Raw genomic sequence first — 17290 nt, 5'->3', positions numbered from 1 at the left:
TCTATACCATCCTACCAAAAGTAATTGGACGCCAAACAAGAATCAAAGGTAGACATTTCCATATGTTAATACTTAGCCCGGTCTCCTTTGCCTTTATGATATTGGATATTCTGCATGGCATACTTGCTACTAACATCTGCTACACTTCAGCTTGTATTTCCCTCGATTCATCCTGCAAACATCTGGTGAGTTCTCTCAAAGAAAATGGACGCGGTTCATATTTACTAACCCAATATTCCAGTTCAACCCAAAGATTTTGAGTAGGGTTCAGGTCGGAACTCTGTGCAGCCAGTCCAATCGTTGAACACCCGAATCATCAAACCAACCTGAAATGGTGATAGATCTATGACAAGTCACGTTGTCTTGTGGGAAGTATTGCTGACCATTCCCAGGGTATTTCCACACTGTTGGCAGCACATTATTGTCTAGAATGCCAGGGTCCACCTCCATGTTCATGGTTCTTGCCACTACAAGCAACGGACCAAGGCCATGCCACGTAACACACCCCCAGACCATTACGGAATCTCTGCCTTACTTAACTGTAGACACCACACACTCAAGCAAAAGGCGTTCCCCAGGTACGTCTCTCTGATTTGAAGATGAAGCAACCTAATTTGTCACTCCATAGAACATTCTTCCATTGCTTAACTATGACGACGCTCCTTGCACCAATGTGGGGTGGCCGATTCATGCTCATTGAGAAAACTCAATGTTTGCTGGATCAATGGAGGGAAATACCAGCTGAAGTGTATCAGTAAGTGGAATTATTTGTAGAAAGTATGTCACAGAGAGTATCCAATGTCATTAAGGTCAAAGGAGGAACCACTAAGTCTTAGCATAAGTCAATAAATGCTACTGTTCATTCTTGATCAGGTGTCCAATTACATTTGGTAGGATAGTGTAGTTGTCCAGTAAGTCTTCACTTTCGTAACCACAAAGCCTAGCACATCCTGGAGATCTCAGACTGGTAAGGGCCTAAAGAATCTATGGAAGTGCCGAAGTCTATGCAACTTCAACAAAGAACATAACGTGATGCCGTCTCGTATTTCACCAGCTCGTATGTTGGCATTAGTGGTCCTTGAGGAAAGCACGCTAAGCTTGTTAGACTGTGATTACTATTACATGCTGAATGTTAATGCTTCGACTTTCATGTTCCTAGGAAGGAAAGAAGAAGTTTGACAAAGAGAGTGAGAAATATTATTCAATATTGGAGAAACACTTGAATTTGTCATCGAAGAAGAAAGAGGCGCATTTACAAGAGGTACATTGTTCTTCATTTTCTCCTTGTCTTGGCAAAGACTTCAAATACTCTTTTCCTAGGTTTAATCATGTTTCTATGCTCACAAAATCATTGTGCATTTGAGAACTGGAAAAAATGCTATCTGGCCTGATGGGAGTACAAGAGATGCGTGGTAATATTTCTTGCTTAGATGGCCCTTGCCGTCAAGCGATAATTACATGGTCGATGAAAGGCTTAAAAACACGATGGCAGCTGGGCGTAGAAAGGATGAAAAATACATTATGTTATAGACAAGTTTAATTACGCATGTGAGTATAAGATATGTCATGATTCCATTAGACAAACTCATTTTTTAGCTATTTTTGAAAAACTTTTTGAAAAAGGGCAACTACAAAAAAAAAAAAAGTTTAGGATAACAGCAAGGGTAATTAAAGGTGTTGTCGCTTAAAGACAACCCCTCTCCATCATGGAGGGGGCTCAGTGCCATCTTCTATGAGTCAGTTAGGAGTGTCTGTACAAGCAGCTCCTGTTCTGGCTGCCTCAACGTGTACTTGTATTACATGAATGACCATTCTTATGAATGGCTGCTTTGTAATATTCCATTTACCCTGATCACCAGGCTGTTTTTCTCCTGATTATGGAAACTGCTGCAACATGAGGAGAGAAGTGTCTCATAAGACTATCCTTTTAACACCTTAGTAATTAGTCATATTTGTTTTTACCATTGTCACTGAGGGGTCTTAGGTTTGTAACTAGAGATGAGTGAGCATACACGCTAAGGCAAACTACTCGAGCGAGTAGTGCCTTATTCTAGTATCTGCCCGCTCGTCTCTAAAGATTCGGCTACCGGCGCGGGTGACAGGTGAGTTGCGGGAGTGAGCAGGGGGGAGTGGGGGGGTAAGAGATATCTCCTTCCCGCTCTCCCTCGCCGCTTCCGGGCCCCCCGCCGGCAGCCGAATCTTTAGAGACGAGCGGGGAGATACTCGAATAAGGCACTACTCACTCGAGTTGATTGCCTTAGCGAGTATGCTCGCTCATCTCTTTTCGTAACAGTAAAAACCACCTAGTCTGTGGCTGGCACTAGAGTGCTATGTTGGCAAGAGCTGTTTATTGATAGCTGGGCTCCTGCTTTAATAGCCAGGAGTGGAGAGACCTCTGATCCTGACCAGAGGTGTAACTTAAAGCTCCTGGGCCCCAATGCAAAATGTGTAGCAGGGCCCCTAATTATAATGTTTTATTAATAGTATTGGGCTCCCTATATGGAGAAGAGAGGCCTTATGGGCCCCCTAAAGCTCATACCGCATCCCCTGCACCCACTATAGTTACGCCCCTGATCCTGACCACTTAACTCTTTAGGTATTGTGGAGATCCTATAGAGCTCCGTCCTAGACTCACTTGGGCAGCATCTCAGCATTGTGACATTCAGTCTTTAATCCTTTGGTTGGGCAACAAACCAGGCCCCACCTGCTGCAATTGCATCAGAAATGCAGGCAAATTTGGTTCCCTTGAATTGTTTCTTCAAATTAGAAAACAGATAATAGCCTAAAGGAAGTGAATAAGGGAGATGACTCACCATCTTGAAGCCCAGGTCATCCAGTTTGCTCTGCGTGATGGCTGTTGTCTGGGACCAGGCATTGTTGTGAAACACATCACACATTTGGTCAACTTTATGTTCCCTTTTGACTTCAGTGCCTGTTCAATGTATCCAGAAGTGTTGTGCAATACACACATGGTAGTAAACCCCTTTGGAAGGTAGTCCACAAGTAGTATCCGATCTCTATCCCAGCAGACAGACACCACCACCTCGAATGACAACTTCTGCACTCTGAACTTTTTGGACTTGGGGAACCACTGTGTCTCCATTCTTTTGACTGCTCTTTTGACTGAGGATCCTACAATAAGAACCCACGTCTTATTTATCATTACCAGTTGAAACAAGAAATGATCAGTATCCTGTCAAAAATGCTGCGGAGTTCCCCAGGTGGCTTTCACTCAGGAATGCTTTTGATCTGCTGTCAAACATTTCGGGACCCACTTGGTAGACACCTTCCTCATATCCAAATGATCATGAATTCTATAGACCCAACTCTTTCTCTGGGAGTGTTCACAGTCCTGGCTATCGTCTCAGCAGAAATTTGCCGTTCTTCCAGAATCATGTCATGGATGACGCCTATGGTTTCTGAAGGCTCTCGGAATGGTCTTCATTGGTGTTGACATGGCCAGTTTTAAATTGTCGTCTAAGTTAGCCACATGACACCGTGAATGTCTTTGACTGACAACCCCTTTTCAGAAACAGGAACTTCATCACTGCTCTACTTCGTGAAATCTCCCGTAGACTCCACCATGTTGTCTTCAAACCTGTGGAACAAGAATCGCACATGCCAAAATTTGCTCCCAAAGTATTGCAAAAATTGGAGGAAGCCGAGTCATCCAAACTCACTCAATTGTACCCTGCACTGAACAGTGTAGCAGAGAGTGACTCCCACTTCACCACCCTGCATGTTTGGTTCACCTGCTTCTGATTCATTACCTTGTGCAACGTCTGCAATCTATATGTATATATATCCATATATATAGTAGATTGCAGACGCTGTCCTAGGACAAGAACTCTGGCATAAAGTTAATACATTTTCTTTTAGTAGAATGTGGGAGAGTGCCTCAGAGATGGAAATTTCTGGGCTCACCTGGTGTGGACACCTGGGCCCTATGGGGCAACTGGGACCCTCACCTGTGATCCTATGGATAGGTGGTGGTCAGCTGGTTCCTATGCTTGAGGCATCTGCTTAGTCAGAGGAGAGTTGCAGGGATTACAACAAATCCCGCACTCATAGGACAGTTTAAAGACAATATCTCAGGTTTTCCCAAAGGATTATCACTTGGGGAATAACTGACCCTAACATTAAAGGAGGGGGGATATGGTCCCACAGAAGCTTCCTCCTAGTGTCAACACTTCATGTAGTAATGGTGGCAATGCCACAGTATTCCGACCAGTGTTCGAGGGAAGAAAACTTCTTTATTGTTCACAGACAGAGGCAACGCGTTTCGGTGCATCAACCTTTTTCAAGCCCCACTCAAATACGCCCGTGTAAAGGAGCCAGAAGTAGGTGCGTTTTCTATTACAGTCACCGTCCTGGGACGGGCCATCTACTAGTATATTCTAAAACTAGATATGTTACATTATTAGTCAGCATAGAATAAAGGCACATTCCCTTCAGACTGGCGGATTTCTTACCTTATTTGCTTTCTTGAGGATTTTACGTGCCAACATTATATTATCAGGTAGAGCTGTGTTGTTCTAATGTTGCGCCCCCTACTGAATTCTACTTGGAAGGTGATTTACTTTTTAATGTGTTTATAGAAAATGTTTTTAAGGGTCACTTTAGTATCATCCATCACACCATTCTGTATAGTCTATGGTCATAAAACATAATCCCAGACAGCAAACATTAGGCATAAGTATTAGTGAAGCGGGTGTAGCGGTAGCGTGGCTTTAATAGTCCTTTTTACTTGTTTGGTGACCGATCTGACGATTGTCATAACAAAGCTTTATTTTCCGCGTCCTCGGGAACGAGCGCGGAGTAGGTACAAGCTGTGGGATTTCGCTTAAATAACAGACATGAATAAGCCACTAAGTAGTTTGGCTCCCGTTCTCTAAACGTACATGTAATTTCCGAATATGGCCACCTGCCCAGCAAAGTGCAGCAGTTACTTGTTCTGTGACATGTATGCCAAATATACAATGATTTATGCTTACTTCTCTCAGACGCTAGTCCAAGCCACATGCGTACGTAGACTAATTATATTGCAGTAATGGATATAATGTTCACCTTAATCCAATGTAAGACGATAAAGTACCTTAATACGTACCTCCAACTAGGAAAAGCAATTTGTTTTTCAGTGCAGAATACTGCGCTGATTACGGTAATTTCAATGTATAGCTTTAGAGCCATAGGTAGATATTTCACGTGCAGAATTTATGTGCAATCCCATCAAGGCAAAGTGTATACTGCATCAGATAGACCCTCCGAATTCTAACTGGAGGTGACAGAATTTTCACCCTTCTCATTTCAATGCTGTGTCTAAAGCAGACCCGATTTGGAATATGGCCCCTCTCCTGCCGGGTCTCATAGCCATGGTATCTCCTTATCATGTGATTGGCATGTGCAGAGGCCCAGAGTTAATGGGGCCCCTCCATAATGTTATATGTCTGTCTCATGTCAATGTCTTGTCAGCAGCATGCAGCAGAGTTATGTGTATCACACGTTTGGAGGACTGAATGGGTTAATGTCTAATATGTCTAGTCCTGTCTGGAAAATGTAACGTTTTATGTGTATTGTCTGTGGTCATGTGATTGTGCCTGAGATATATGTGTTTGCAAGGATTCAATGAGGAGAGATCCAAAAAAGTAGCGTGGAGCCTGTCATTCAGGAGAGAAGAGTGAGATTTGACAGTGAGGGGAGTCAAGTGAGCGAGCCATGGTGACATCAGTCTGTGCGTAGAGGGAATGAAGGAAGCCGAGTGGCTTCCGTACACTCGGACTGGGCCCATTGTACTCAAGAGACCTCGGTGCTACTACTGAGTACTGGGTGTAGGACAAGCTGCTTTAGACTCATAGACTGGTAGAGTTGGAAGGGACCTCCAGGGTCATCGGGTCCAATCCCCTGCTCAGTGCAGGATCACTAAATCATCACAGACAGATGTCTGTCCAGCCTTTGTTTGAAGACATCCATTGAAGAAGAGCTCACCACCTCCCGTGGTAACCTGTTCCACTCATTGATCACCCTCACTGTCTAATATCTAATCTGTGTCTCCTCCCTTTCAGTTTCATCCCATTGCTTCTAGTCTTTCCTTGTACAAATGAGAATAGGGCTTATTTATCTGCACTGTGACAGCCCTTCAGATATTTGTAGACAGCTATTAAGTCTTCTCTCAGCCTTCTTTTTGCAAGCTAAACCTTCCCAGGTCCTTTAACCGTTCCTCATAGAACACGATTTGCAGACCACTCACCATCTGGTAACTCTTCTCTGAACTTGCTCCAGTTTGTCTATGTCTTTTTTAAAGTGGGGTGCCCAGAACTGGACACAGTATTTTACAGCAAGGAGAGGACAACATGAATGAGTCTGGACCCGGAGAGAGAGGGTCGCCTGGAGCGGGATCACACAGATAACTGGGACTGTGGATTATCCAGATTACCCCGAGAATCCTCCCTGCTGCACCACTCTGGTTTATTGCACTTGTACTAAGACTGTTTGTTTGGAATTATTTTGAGAAGTTTACAGTAAATGGACAGAGCCGACCGTTCCCGGTTTTTATTCAGAAAGTTGCCCTGTGTGTGGACTACTTTATTTCACCAGGAAGATCCACCACAGAGGATGGAACAGGGTGTCACGAGTGACAAATGGACTTAAGGAAACCCCCGGTTACAACTCCTGTGATCTCCCCCAGCGGCACCTTGGTCAGGTCCCGAGCTATCACCAGGGAAGGAGATGGTAGAGCCCCGTGACAAGGCCTTTCTCTATCCCACTGTTTCCTTTGGGCCTGGTCCTCAGACACTGTAGGGCGGAGCTTTGGCATCATGAACAGGATCATTCCTCCGTGTCTTATCTAGAAATGGAAAAGAAGTGCCTTTGCCATTTACCAACCACGGAAGACAATATATGCCCTTTACCTGAGAAATTAAAAAGTTAAGTCCAGGACAAGATCCCTCCAATCTTCTGAGCCTAAAGAAAATAAAAATGACAAGGTTGCGATTCCTCTGAGCCTACAGGAATAAGAAGAACAAAGTTGCGGTTCCTCTGAGCCTACAGGAATAAGAAGAACAAGGTTGTGGTTCCTCTGAGCCTGAAGACAAACCAGAGAGGCAAGGACTGAGTCACCTGTTAGGATGCAGGATAAAAGAAAAGACTCTTTATTTAAACACCATTCATATGTATTCTGGATGGGCTGCCATCTAAAGAGGGATCGTGTACTACTGTTGGGCAAGGTAGTATTGCCTAGTTTTTTCACTTTCCGCCAAAAACTATAGAGGACAGTATCGGCACTCAAGATGACGCCAAGTCTTCTTCTTCCTCTACAGTTACCGAACCTGCAAAACTTTCCAACTGCTCAGTTCCCACCGTGGGTGTGGAAAAGTGTGTGTGTGGAGGGGGGGGGGGGGGTAAGGGGGATGTCACCCCCACCGCGGAGCAACAGCGGAACGCTGAAGACCGCCCGGGGGAAGAATCACTGATGCTGGTGAGAAGGAAGTCAACAGCCACACCGCAGACCAGTGAGAGCAACCCTGCAGGTGAGATGGCCGCTAAAACCCTCTAGTGTGTTCCAGTTGGATACCTATCACCTTGGCCACAATTCTATTGTGGGGGTATGAGCCAGAGCTACTAGAGCTGCTGCCCAGTATTTAACCTGCATCACCACCACCAGAAGAGAGGATAAGAGAACGCAGTATCCTGACCCTGCCATTTATGAAGCCTCTTCTTCTTCCTACATGAATATCCTGCCTGGAAGAGACACTGCAACCAACGTTACGTTCCTCCATCTGGAAAAAGGACTAGGACTTTGCACAAATTCCGGACTAGTAATGGATTCGCGGAATCGTTCTATCCGCCCTGGATTTTGGTCCATTGGGACACCTAGGAGGCAAAGAACGCTTTGCTGTCGTCTCTGAAACCCTTGATAAAGGAATATGGAGACTCTAACTTTAAGAGTGAAGATGTGACAGTGAGGAAGTCAAGTGAGCAAGCCACACAGACACTGGACATCGGTCTGTGTGTGGAGGGAATGGAGAAAGCTAAGGGACATCCTAACGCTCGGCCTGGGCCCATTCTACTTAAGAGACCTCGGTGCTACTACTGAGCATTGGGAACAGGACCAGCTGCTTTACAGTGAGGAGAGGAAAACGTGAGTGAGTGTTGACCGGTAGAGAAAGAGAGTCGCCTGGAGCGGGATCACATAGATAACTGGGACTGTGGATTATCTGGATTACCCCGAGAATCCTCTCTGTTGCACCACCCTGGTTTGTTGTACTTGTACTCATACTAACACTGTTTGTTTGGAATTACTTTGAGAAGTTTATGGTAAATGGACAGAGCCGACCGTTCCCAGTTCTTATTCAGAAAGTTGCTTCGAGATGTGAGTTCAGACAGAATTAGCAAAATGGCAGACCTGGACGCCCACAGCATACAGTAAACGGACAGAGCTGACCGTTCCCAGTTCTTATTCAGAAAGTTGCCGTGTGTGGACTACTTTATTTCACCAGGAAGATCCACCGCAGAGGACGGAACGGTGGCGTCACAAGTGGCAAACGGACTTCAGGTAACCCCCAGTTACAACTCCTGTGATCTCCCCAGGGGCACGCTGGTCGGGTCCCGAGCTACCCCCAGGGAGGAGATGGTAGAGCCCCATGACAAGGCTTTTCTCTACCCCGCTGTCTCCTCGGCTGTGCGCCCACTCCAAGGACACTGCACATGCTACTGCTATACATTGGATGGTCACTTAGAGACCCTAACATTGAACGACTTGAGCTTCCCTGTAGGGAAATTAGATCCGTGACCCCGGATTGCAGCATGAAATTAAGTTTTCTGTGAATCAGTTTGTGTGAATCCACATTAGATGGGAAAATCCAGCGATCTGAACGAGGCCTGGTCATTAGTGCTAGACTAGTCGGGGACAGGATTTCACTGCCAACCTCATGGGATTTTCTCATGCAGCATATGCAGAGTATTAAAGAATGGTGTGACCAAGGAAACCAGCCAGCCAAAGGGGATCCTATGGACGTAAACCACTCAGTGACAAAAGGCATCAGAGGAGGATGTCAGGAATCGTTTAGATGAATAGCAAATTGCAGTTGAATACAATACTGGTGCTCCAACTAATGTGTCTGAATACACAAGACGACTAGTTCCAGTACTGTTGCTGTATAGGAGAAACAGAAAGACAAGACTCCAGTGGTCAAAAGAGGTCAAAAATTGTATCACTGAGCATTGGAAAAACATTGCTTGCTGAGATAAATCCAGATTTCTGTTGCTGATGGGAGGTCAGAATTTGGCACAAGCAGCATGAATTGATGACCCCTTCCTGCCAGCTGATCGGAACCTCTTAGCACCTCCATGTAATTTGCAATAACTACAAGAAGATCTCCTGTCTACATGGGGCAATATTCCTGCAAAACAACTTCAACACCTAGTGAAATCTACGCCGCGACAAATTGATTTGGTTCTGAAGGCCAAAGGAGGTGTAATACACTACTTCGTGGGTATAGCCATTCACACTTCTACTGGTGGCTGGGTGAGGGTCCAGGGTATCCAAAGGAAACCTATTACAAATAGCAACTTTATGCAGATAAAGCCATAGTCTAATTGAATCTCATAGACTCCGGGTTGCAATGCATGAGTGCCAAATACTGATTCCCTATGCTGTCGATATAACTGAGTGTTTTGCATGCCTGCTCCCGCAGATATCTTCTAGAAGACTGCTTATTGAGTCCTGTTATCTGGACATAGTAAATATTGCACATATGCTTTACTGTTTATACAAGCAACAACAAATCCTACTCATGTGATTCCTTTCATCTGCAAATGTTGATACCAGTGAAGTCCGTCCAGAAAAGTTGTAATGCAAACAGACTACACGCTTTTGATAGCAAGCTAACCCGAATTCCTTACAGAGGTAAACTCATAAGTTTAGTTCTATTCGGTGGCCAGAAGACCACATCATCTACATCAATCATGTCAAACACAAGGCCCATGGGCAAGATCCGGCCCGCCACCTCATTTCATGTGACCCACCAGTCGTGCATCAAACCTGACAGGCATTCTACTTACCCAGTTTGCAGCTCCGATCTGGCGGCAGTGCAGAGTTTGTGAGCGCTGACCTCTTCTCCTGTCCGGTATGCAGTGCCTATGCTGAGGGGTTAGGTCAGCAGGGCCTGACCGAAGCTGTAGGCTGGGTGAGTGGAATTTTTCTAGGGATAATGCCTAGCCAGAGGTCAATAGGGGGTGCTATTACTACTGGCACTACTATGGGAATCATTATTACTACTTGGGCCACTGTGGGGGTCACTATTACTACTGGGGCCACTATGGGGGTCACTATTACTACTGGGGCCACTATTACTATTGGGGCCAATGTATGGGACACTATTACTATTGGGGCCAATGTATGGGACACTATTACTACTATAGCCACTGTGGGGGTCACTGTTACTACTGGAGCCACTATGGAGGTCACTTACTACTAGGGTCATTATTACTACTGAGGCCAATATAGAGTACACTATTATTGCTGGGTCCACTATGAGGGGTCACTGTCACTACTGGGATTACTACAAGTGTCAATATCACTGCTGGGACCACTATGAGGATTACGCACTACAGGGGGTCACTATTATTACATGGGTCACTATGGGGGTTATTTACTACTGGGGCCACTATGGGGGGGACTCTATTACTACTGAGCTGACTATTTCTACACGTGCCACTATGGGGGTCACTATTACTATACAGTCTTACAATGACATTCGGCCCTTTGGAGGCAACCATAAGACTGATGTGGCCCACGATGAAAATGGGTTTGACACCCTTGATCTACATGAAACTTATCAGTATACCGTATATATGAGATAACCACTCTATATACCGTCCTGTGGTTGTACTGTGTCAGATAACAACTCTCAGCATGCTCTGCTTGTATAAGGGTGTTATAAGCAATAGCTCAGATCACAATCAACCCGTCTTAACACTATTCTCACACTGATTCCTTTAATTAGTAGGAACATAATGAGTTATACAATGAGTGTTACCCAATTCAAACTGGAGTGGTGTAGAGGGTTGTGTTAAGTTGCAGCTTCTGCTATGAATGGCGTTGCAGCCTCATGTGAATATAAGACAGTCCAAATACATACACATTAGTTAATTGTACAGACTCGACAAAATCGATATACATCTACATACATGTCTGGGTTGTCAGAGACTTTGCAATATATGCCAGAAAGCAGTTCACGTTCATCTTTCCTATGACTGCAGGCAATCACTGGCCTCAGTAGTCACAGGCCATTCATGCACACATGACCACTGAGGCCACATGAATAATGGATGGCACATGGCCGATGCGGGAGCTACCAGGACTGGAGCAGTGGGACATTACAAGCCGAGTAATACTTTTTTTTTTCTTTTGTACAGTTTTCTGCTCTCTGACAAATTTTGGAAAAAAAAAAAAACCTTTGACATCCCCTTTAAGTCCTGCAACTCAAATGGAACAAATGTCAGAAATCATTGAAGTCACACAAGGCTCATATGTCCAATTCCAATTCCTGGCAGGCACATCAGTCTGGTCATTAAAGTCTTAAGTGAGAAAAATAGTTTAACAGGTTTTATTATTGAAATGTGTCAGAGGATGAGGCTTGCGAGATGGGACCCAGTGTGAAGAATTGGCCACAGCTTGCAGGTTGGTTGCAGTGATTTTAAAGGGGTTGTTCAGTTGTAGACTATTGATGGCCTATCCTCAGGGTAGGTCATCAATAGTAGATTGGCAGGGGTACATTGCTATTGACCCCCACCAATCAGCTGTTGACTGGGCTGGTGCACACGTCTACTGCGCTGGCTTCTTAAGGAAGCTGAAGGCTCTATTTTTAATGCTTGATATTGTAGTTAAAGATCCCACTGAAATGAATGGGAACTTGACCTGCAATACCAAGCTTGGCCACTGCAATAAGAATGTTGCTGTTTGCTTCTTGTAGAAATCAGCACCGTTAGACACCCGCTGATTGGAAGAACAACTAATTGATGGCGTCTTGGGCTACAGGACTCTGCTAATCTACTATTGATGGGCTTTCCTCGTTTATAACTAAACATTCCCTTTACATATCCTCAGACCTATGGCATGACAGTGGCTTAATGTAACCACTGAACCCGTTTCCTGCCATAGAAGCACTGTTTCCTTGCATGACTGAGGTCCTGGGCTCAAATCCGACCAAGAGCAACATCTACGTAGAGTCTACATGTTGTTCCCATATTTGGTGGGTTTCCTCTGGTTTCCTCCCACACTCCAAAAACATACTGATAAGTTAATTGGCTTCCTGGGGAATTAGATTGTGAGCTTCATTGGGGACAGGGACTGAGGTGAATGATGACAATCTCTGTACAGCACTACGGAATATGTTGGCATAGTGATCACATATACATCATATCTGTTACGTTTCTCCTGGACTGCTAACAAAGCCCTGAGATGACCTGGTACTGGAGCAGTCAGGACTGACATGTTAACTTGCTACACAGGTGGCTAGAAGCAGGAGCAGACAGAAACAAGAGGTAGCGATCAGAGCGGGGCACTCTGAACTCCTCCGACAGAGCCCACCTCACAGCGGAGCACCAAACTCAAAAGGGACAACCTACTTCCATGAGGACAGGTCCAAGGCCAGAGAGAATCCAGAGTCCAGAAAACCAGGGACAAACAAACACTGCCATTATAAAAAAGATAAGAACACAGAGTACAAGACAAACAAAAACACAGGGGACAAACCAGAACACAGGAGCCAGACAGACAGGAGAACCGAGCAAGCTTACTTGATCAGGAACACTGAAATATAACCAGCAGCTCCCAGCCAGGAAGAGCTGGATTATATAGGGGAAGGGGAGAAGCTGATTGGCTGAAGGAAATGTCAATCACCCACCACTACCTCAACTAACAGCTGCAGGACTAATTAACCTGAACTAGTAAGCACAGGAGATATTAACCCTAGCTAGTCAGGATAGAACCCGCGGTAGCAAAACTGTGCTGGTGGAGACTTGACAGTGACGGTTGTCCTCTACAATACTTTTATCTTCAGTAGAAACATTTCTTTATGAAACTTTAACTATTCTGTTCAGTTTCTATTGTCAGCAGTTACTGAACTATCATGTTCTTGTTCCGAAGTAGCTGAATCCGAGTGAATCAGATTGATTAGACGTTTTAGTCGTTTCCACCTCTACTAGCTCAGCAGTATGCTCCTCACACTTTATTCCTATCTCCTCCAAATAAAACCCATCAACTGTTGACCTCACCACGTTATTGTTGATCATGTTCATCAGCAAGTGAGGTGCAGAATTGAACACGTCCTGTAAATCGCTTGTCTTTACTTTATCGTAGGCAGACACCTTAATTGATCGAGAACACCAGAACTTCTACGATGCGTCTCTGGAATACATCTTCAAAGTGCAGGAGGTCCAGGAGAAGAAGAAATTTGAATTTGTTGAGCCGGTTGGTATAATTGTCCTGAGATATCTCTTTCTTGTTTATTCTCCCAACCTCTTTATTTTCCTGTTAAGTGGTTGCGTTTTATTGCACATTGTTGTTTTGCATTATTTATGCATTTTATTAAGGAATGAACCGCAGAAAAGGGTCATAAAGAAGACTTTAAACACTTTCCACATTTTCTAATTTGTAACCGTCTTGAAAGCCAACATCTAATTTAATGACTTTTCTCCTCATCGAATAGAATGAGTCATGCATATAATGGAGAAGAATCTCTTCGTTCTTGATGTGAACAAGATTTTCCTTGTGTACTGGATATTCCTTCATATATTGATGATTACACAAATTGGTTTGTGTATATGGTTTATATGAGTAGAAAAGAATGTTAAGGGTGTAGGTAAATTAGCTGTCTCCGGCCAATTTTGGTGCCAAAACCACCATCACCTCTCATTAGCTTGTAGTTTGTTCATCCACATTACTTTTTAAAGAAAAGGATGGTATAGCCCCTCAATCTGGTCAATGCTACCATGTTTCTTCATATTGTGGCAATTGTGAAGAGGGCAAGTCCTATTCTTGTTCACATTATCTATGAGGAAAAGAATAATACCATAAAACTACAACAAAACTTAAAAAACACACACCGCACTGCTCAGATTGCTGCTATAATCAGACACATTAAGTACTGAATCGGAAGAATCCTCTGGCCAAAAATAACTTGTAGAGAGGGACAGTGTTTGCTACTAGGTGCCACAATCAAAATCAGCTTAGAATTATATATTAGTAGAGTTGGAAGGAACCTCCAGGGTCATCAGGTCCAACCCCCTGCTCAGTGCAGGATGCACTAAATCATCCCAGACAGATATTTGTCCAGCCTTTGTTTGAACACTTCCATTGAAGGAGAACTCACCACCTCCTGTGGTAACCTGTTCCACTCATTGATCCCCCTCACTGTCTAATATCTAATCTGTGTCTCCTCCCTTTCAGTTTCATCCCATTGCTTCTCGTCTTTACTTGTACAGATGAGAATAGGGCTGATCCCTCTGCACTGTGACAGTCCTTCAGATATTTGTAGACAGCTATTAAGTCTCCTCTCAGCCTTCTTTTTTGCAAGCTAAACATTCCCAGATCCTTTAACCGTTCCTCATAGGACATGATTTGCAGACCGCTCACCATCTTTGTAACTCTTCTGTGAACTTGCTCCAGTTTGTCGAAGTCTTTTTTAAAGTGCGGTGCCCAGAACTGGACACAGTATTCCAGATGAGGTCTGACTAAGGAAGCTGTTTAGATTGAGATAGCTGCAGTGTCCGAGCTTGTTTTCTCCGTACTATAGTCAACTAAAGTCTGTGTCACCCATCGCTTATGTTGGGTATGCTAAGAGTCCTCCAATTCAAAGAACAGTATTAATTAAACATGCCCTAAAGTTACATTTCTCCAAAGTAAGCAGATGAGATTAGTATGCATTATTTATAATAATTTCTACCAGAAAGGTTTCCTATTTTGACTTGCCTTAACGAGGCATTTATGAGATTCTGATGAATTTTTAGAAACCTTCTAAACCTGTGCTGACATGTGATGTCCAGTACATGCATGTCACATTTACACAGTTGCTCAGAAGCTGAACTTGCTGTATATCCAGCAGCTATCAGCTGTTTCATGCAGCTTACACTTGCTACAATAGCCATGATTGTATCTAACATGGCTGTTTAACTACTTAGATGCTGCAGCCAATACTGCCCGCTGAATCTAAACAGCTAGTCAGAGGGGAAGCTGCTCCGGCACCCTGCGATTGCATACCATGGCAGCCTAGGACCTAGTAAAGGTTCCCACGCCTGCCATGGATTTCATCCTATCTCACTTGAATGGGACTGAACTGCTCTCAGGTTATGCGACCATTGGACATGATGTCACATCTCTGAGAAGAGGCTACAGCGATCACCCGAACATTAGGATAGATCAATAGTTTACTTCCGGAAAACCCCTTTAATCCTCTTAATAGGGTAATTTCAGAAGTATAGTGTACTGCAATACTAAATTACTGCAGTATATTGAAACAATTGCGAGTTCAAGTCCAATAGCGGGACTAAAAGTGAACGTAAAAATAAGTTTAATAAAAAAAGTAAATATTACAAAATAAGTTTAAAACAAACATGAGTTTTCAGAATATGGCAGCAGAATGCAGTAGTAAAACATAAAAGTTATTTAAATTTGGTATCATTGTAATATGCTGACCCACTGAATAAAATGAATGCCAGTTTTACTACACCGTGACAGAAATACCCCCCTCTTCTCCCAAGAAAAATGCAATTGCACTTTTTTTTTTTTGCTTTATTTTTCATTTTACCACACTTAGACATTTTTAAAAGGTTTTCATTATATTACCCCAGTACATTAAATGCTAAGGTACCATTAAAAAATACAACCCTCAAGAATTAAGCCCTCACATGGTCATTTGTCAGAAGGGAGGTTAATGCAAAACAGGTTTAGTGTCCCTTTAAGAAAGCTATAAATCTAGATGTAAAATCTGTGAACTTTGGGAAGCAGAAAACACATTTTAGAGCTTTTTCTGTATCTCCATGGAGCAGGCGAAGGATGGGAGTCAGCTTTTCAAAGAACTGAAAAGGTAATCAGAATGAACTTGTGCTGGAGAAGTGAAATTGTTCTACGTGGTGAAGGACAAACGAGGCATTCCTCACTTCTCAGGTCTATATTTCTTACATCTGTCAATGAAGCATTGTGCTGGAGCCCACACTTGGCAAGTTCTGCACAACATCGCCATGCATGAAATATTGATTTTTCTGCTGCGCCTCCGTACACTGCCTTTTAATCCACAGTAATCAGAGCGGTAGGGGTTTCTTTGTTGGTATTTGGAGGGGATTAAAGGGCATTGCATGCAGAAAGTAGACTCAGCAAATGAAAAACATGGACGGCTCAGCTATATTCACACTGGCTGAGCATCACTATTTTATGGGATTTTTTTTGTTCGTGTTCATATAGATTAAGAAAATACAATGAAGATGAAACTTTGTAATTAGAGACCTAACAACTACTTGCATTGTCATCTCCATATAACATATCAGTGGAATAGTCAGTCAAGGTAAAATATCGCATAGAGTCCCAGAACACTGGCAGATGGGATAAGGGAATACTGGGATACTATGATTTGGAATTCCAGAACATAGTTGCCATCATCTAGATTGGTGTTTCTCAACTCCAGTCCTCAGGGACCCCCAACAGGTCATGTTTCCAGTTTTGCATTGGTGATGTAATTATTGTTGGTGCCTCAGACATTCTCTCAGGTGTTCTTACTATAGGAAATCCTGAAAACATGACCTGTTGGGAGTCCCTGAGGACTGGAGTTGAGAAATACTGATCTAGATCAGATGACAGATCCTGGTCTTGAAGCACCACTGGATTAGGGTCAACTCTACAAGACTATATAAAATTCTTGAGCATGTGATACTAATCTGGGGATAGTGAGAGTGGAGAAGTTATCTAATAGAAGTTAGTCAGCATGGTACAACCTGCTGGAAGTTCATCCAAAAGGGTACAAGCTACTCGAATTAATTGCAAGAAGCTAGTCCAAAATGATAACACTTGCTGGAAGTTACAGTAGTTCAAGATGATACCACCTGGTGAAAGTTAGTCCAACGCAATACCACTTGCTTGAAGTTAAGCCAAGATGGTTTCATCTGCTGAAAATTAGTCTAAGGTTGTATTTCCTGCTAGAAGTTAGTAATAGAATGTACCACCTGTTGATATTTAGTCCAAGATGGTACCACCAGCTAGAGGTTATTACAAGTTTGTATGACCTACTATAGATTAGTC

At 43.6% G+C, this 17290-nt stretch overlaps 1 protein-coding gene across 1 annotated transcript in view; it reads left to right on the top strand.

The window, feature by feature from the left end:
• ARHGAP42 (Rho GTPase activating protein 42) overlaps window positions 1–17290 on the top strand; it is a 289629-nt gene that overhangs the window by 190335 nt on the left and 82004 nt on the right. The window contains exons 5-6 of the mRNA XM_066586582.1: window positions 1160–1261; window positions 13361–13471. Of these exons, the coding sequence (XP_066442679.1) occupies window positions 1160–1261; window positions 13361–13471 (213 nt within the window). The remainder of the gene's footprint in view (window positions 1–1159; window positions 1262–13360; window positions 13472–17290) is intronic.

The sequence above is a fragment of the Eleutherodactylus coqui genome, chromosome 1 (genome assembly GCF_035609145.1).
Source record: "Eleutherodactylus coqui strain aEleCoq1 chromosome 1, aEleCoq1.hap1, whole genome shotgun sequence".
Lineage (NCBI taxonomy): Eukaryota > Metazoa > Chordata > Amphibia > Anura > Eleutherodactylidae > Eleutherodactylus > Eleutherodactylus coqui.
The sequence above is the reverse complement of the archived record's forward strand: the minus strand, read 5'-3'. Positions and strand labels throughout refer to the sequence as shown.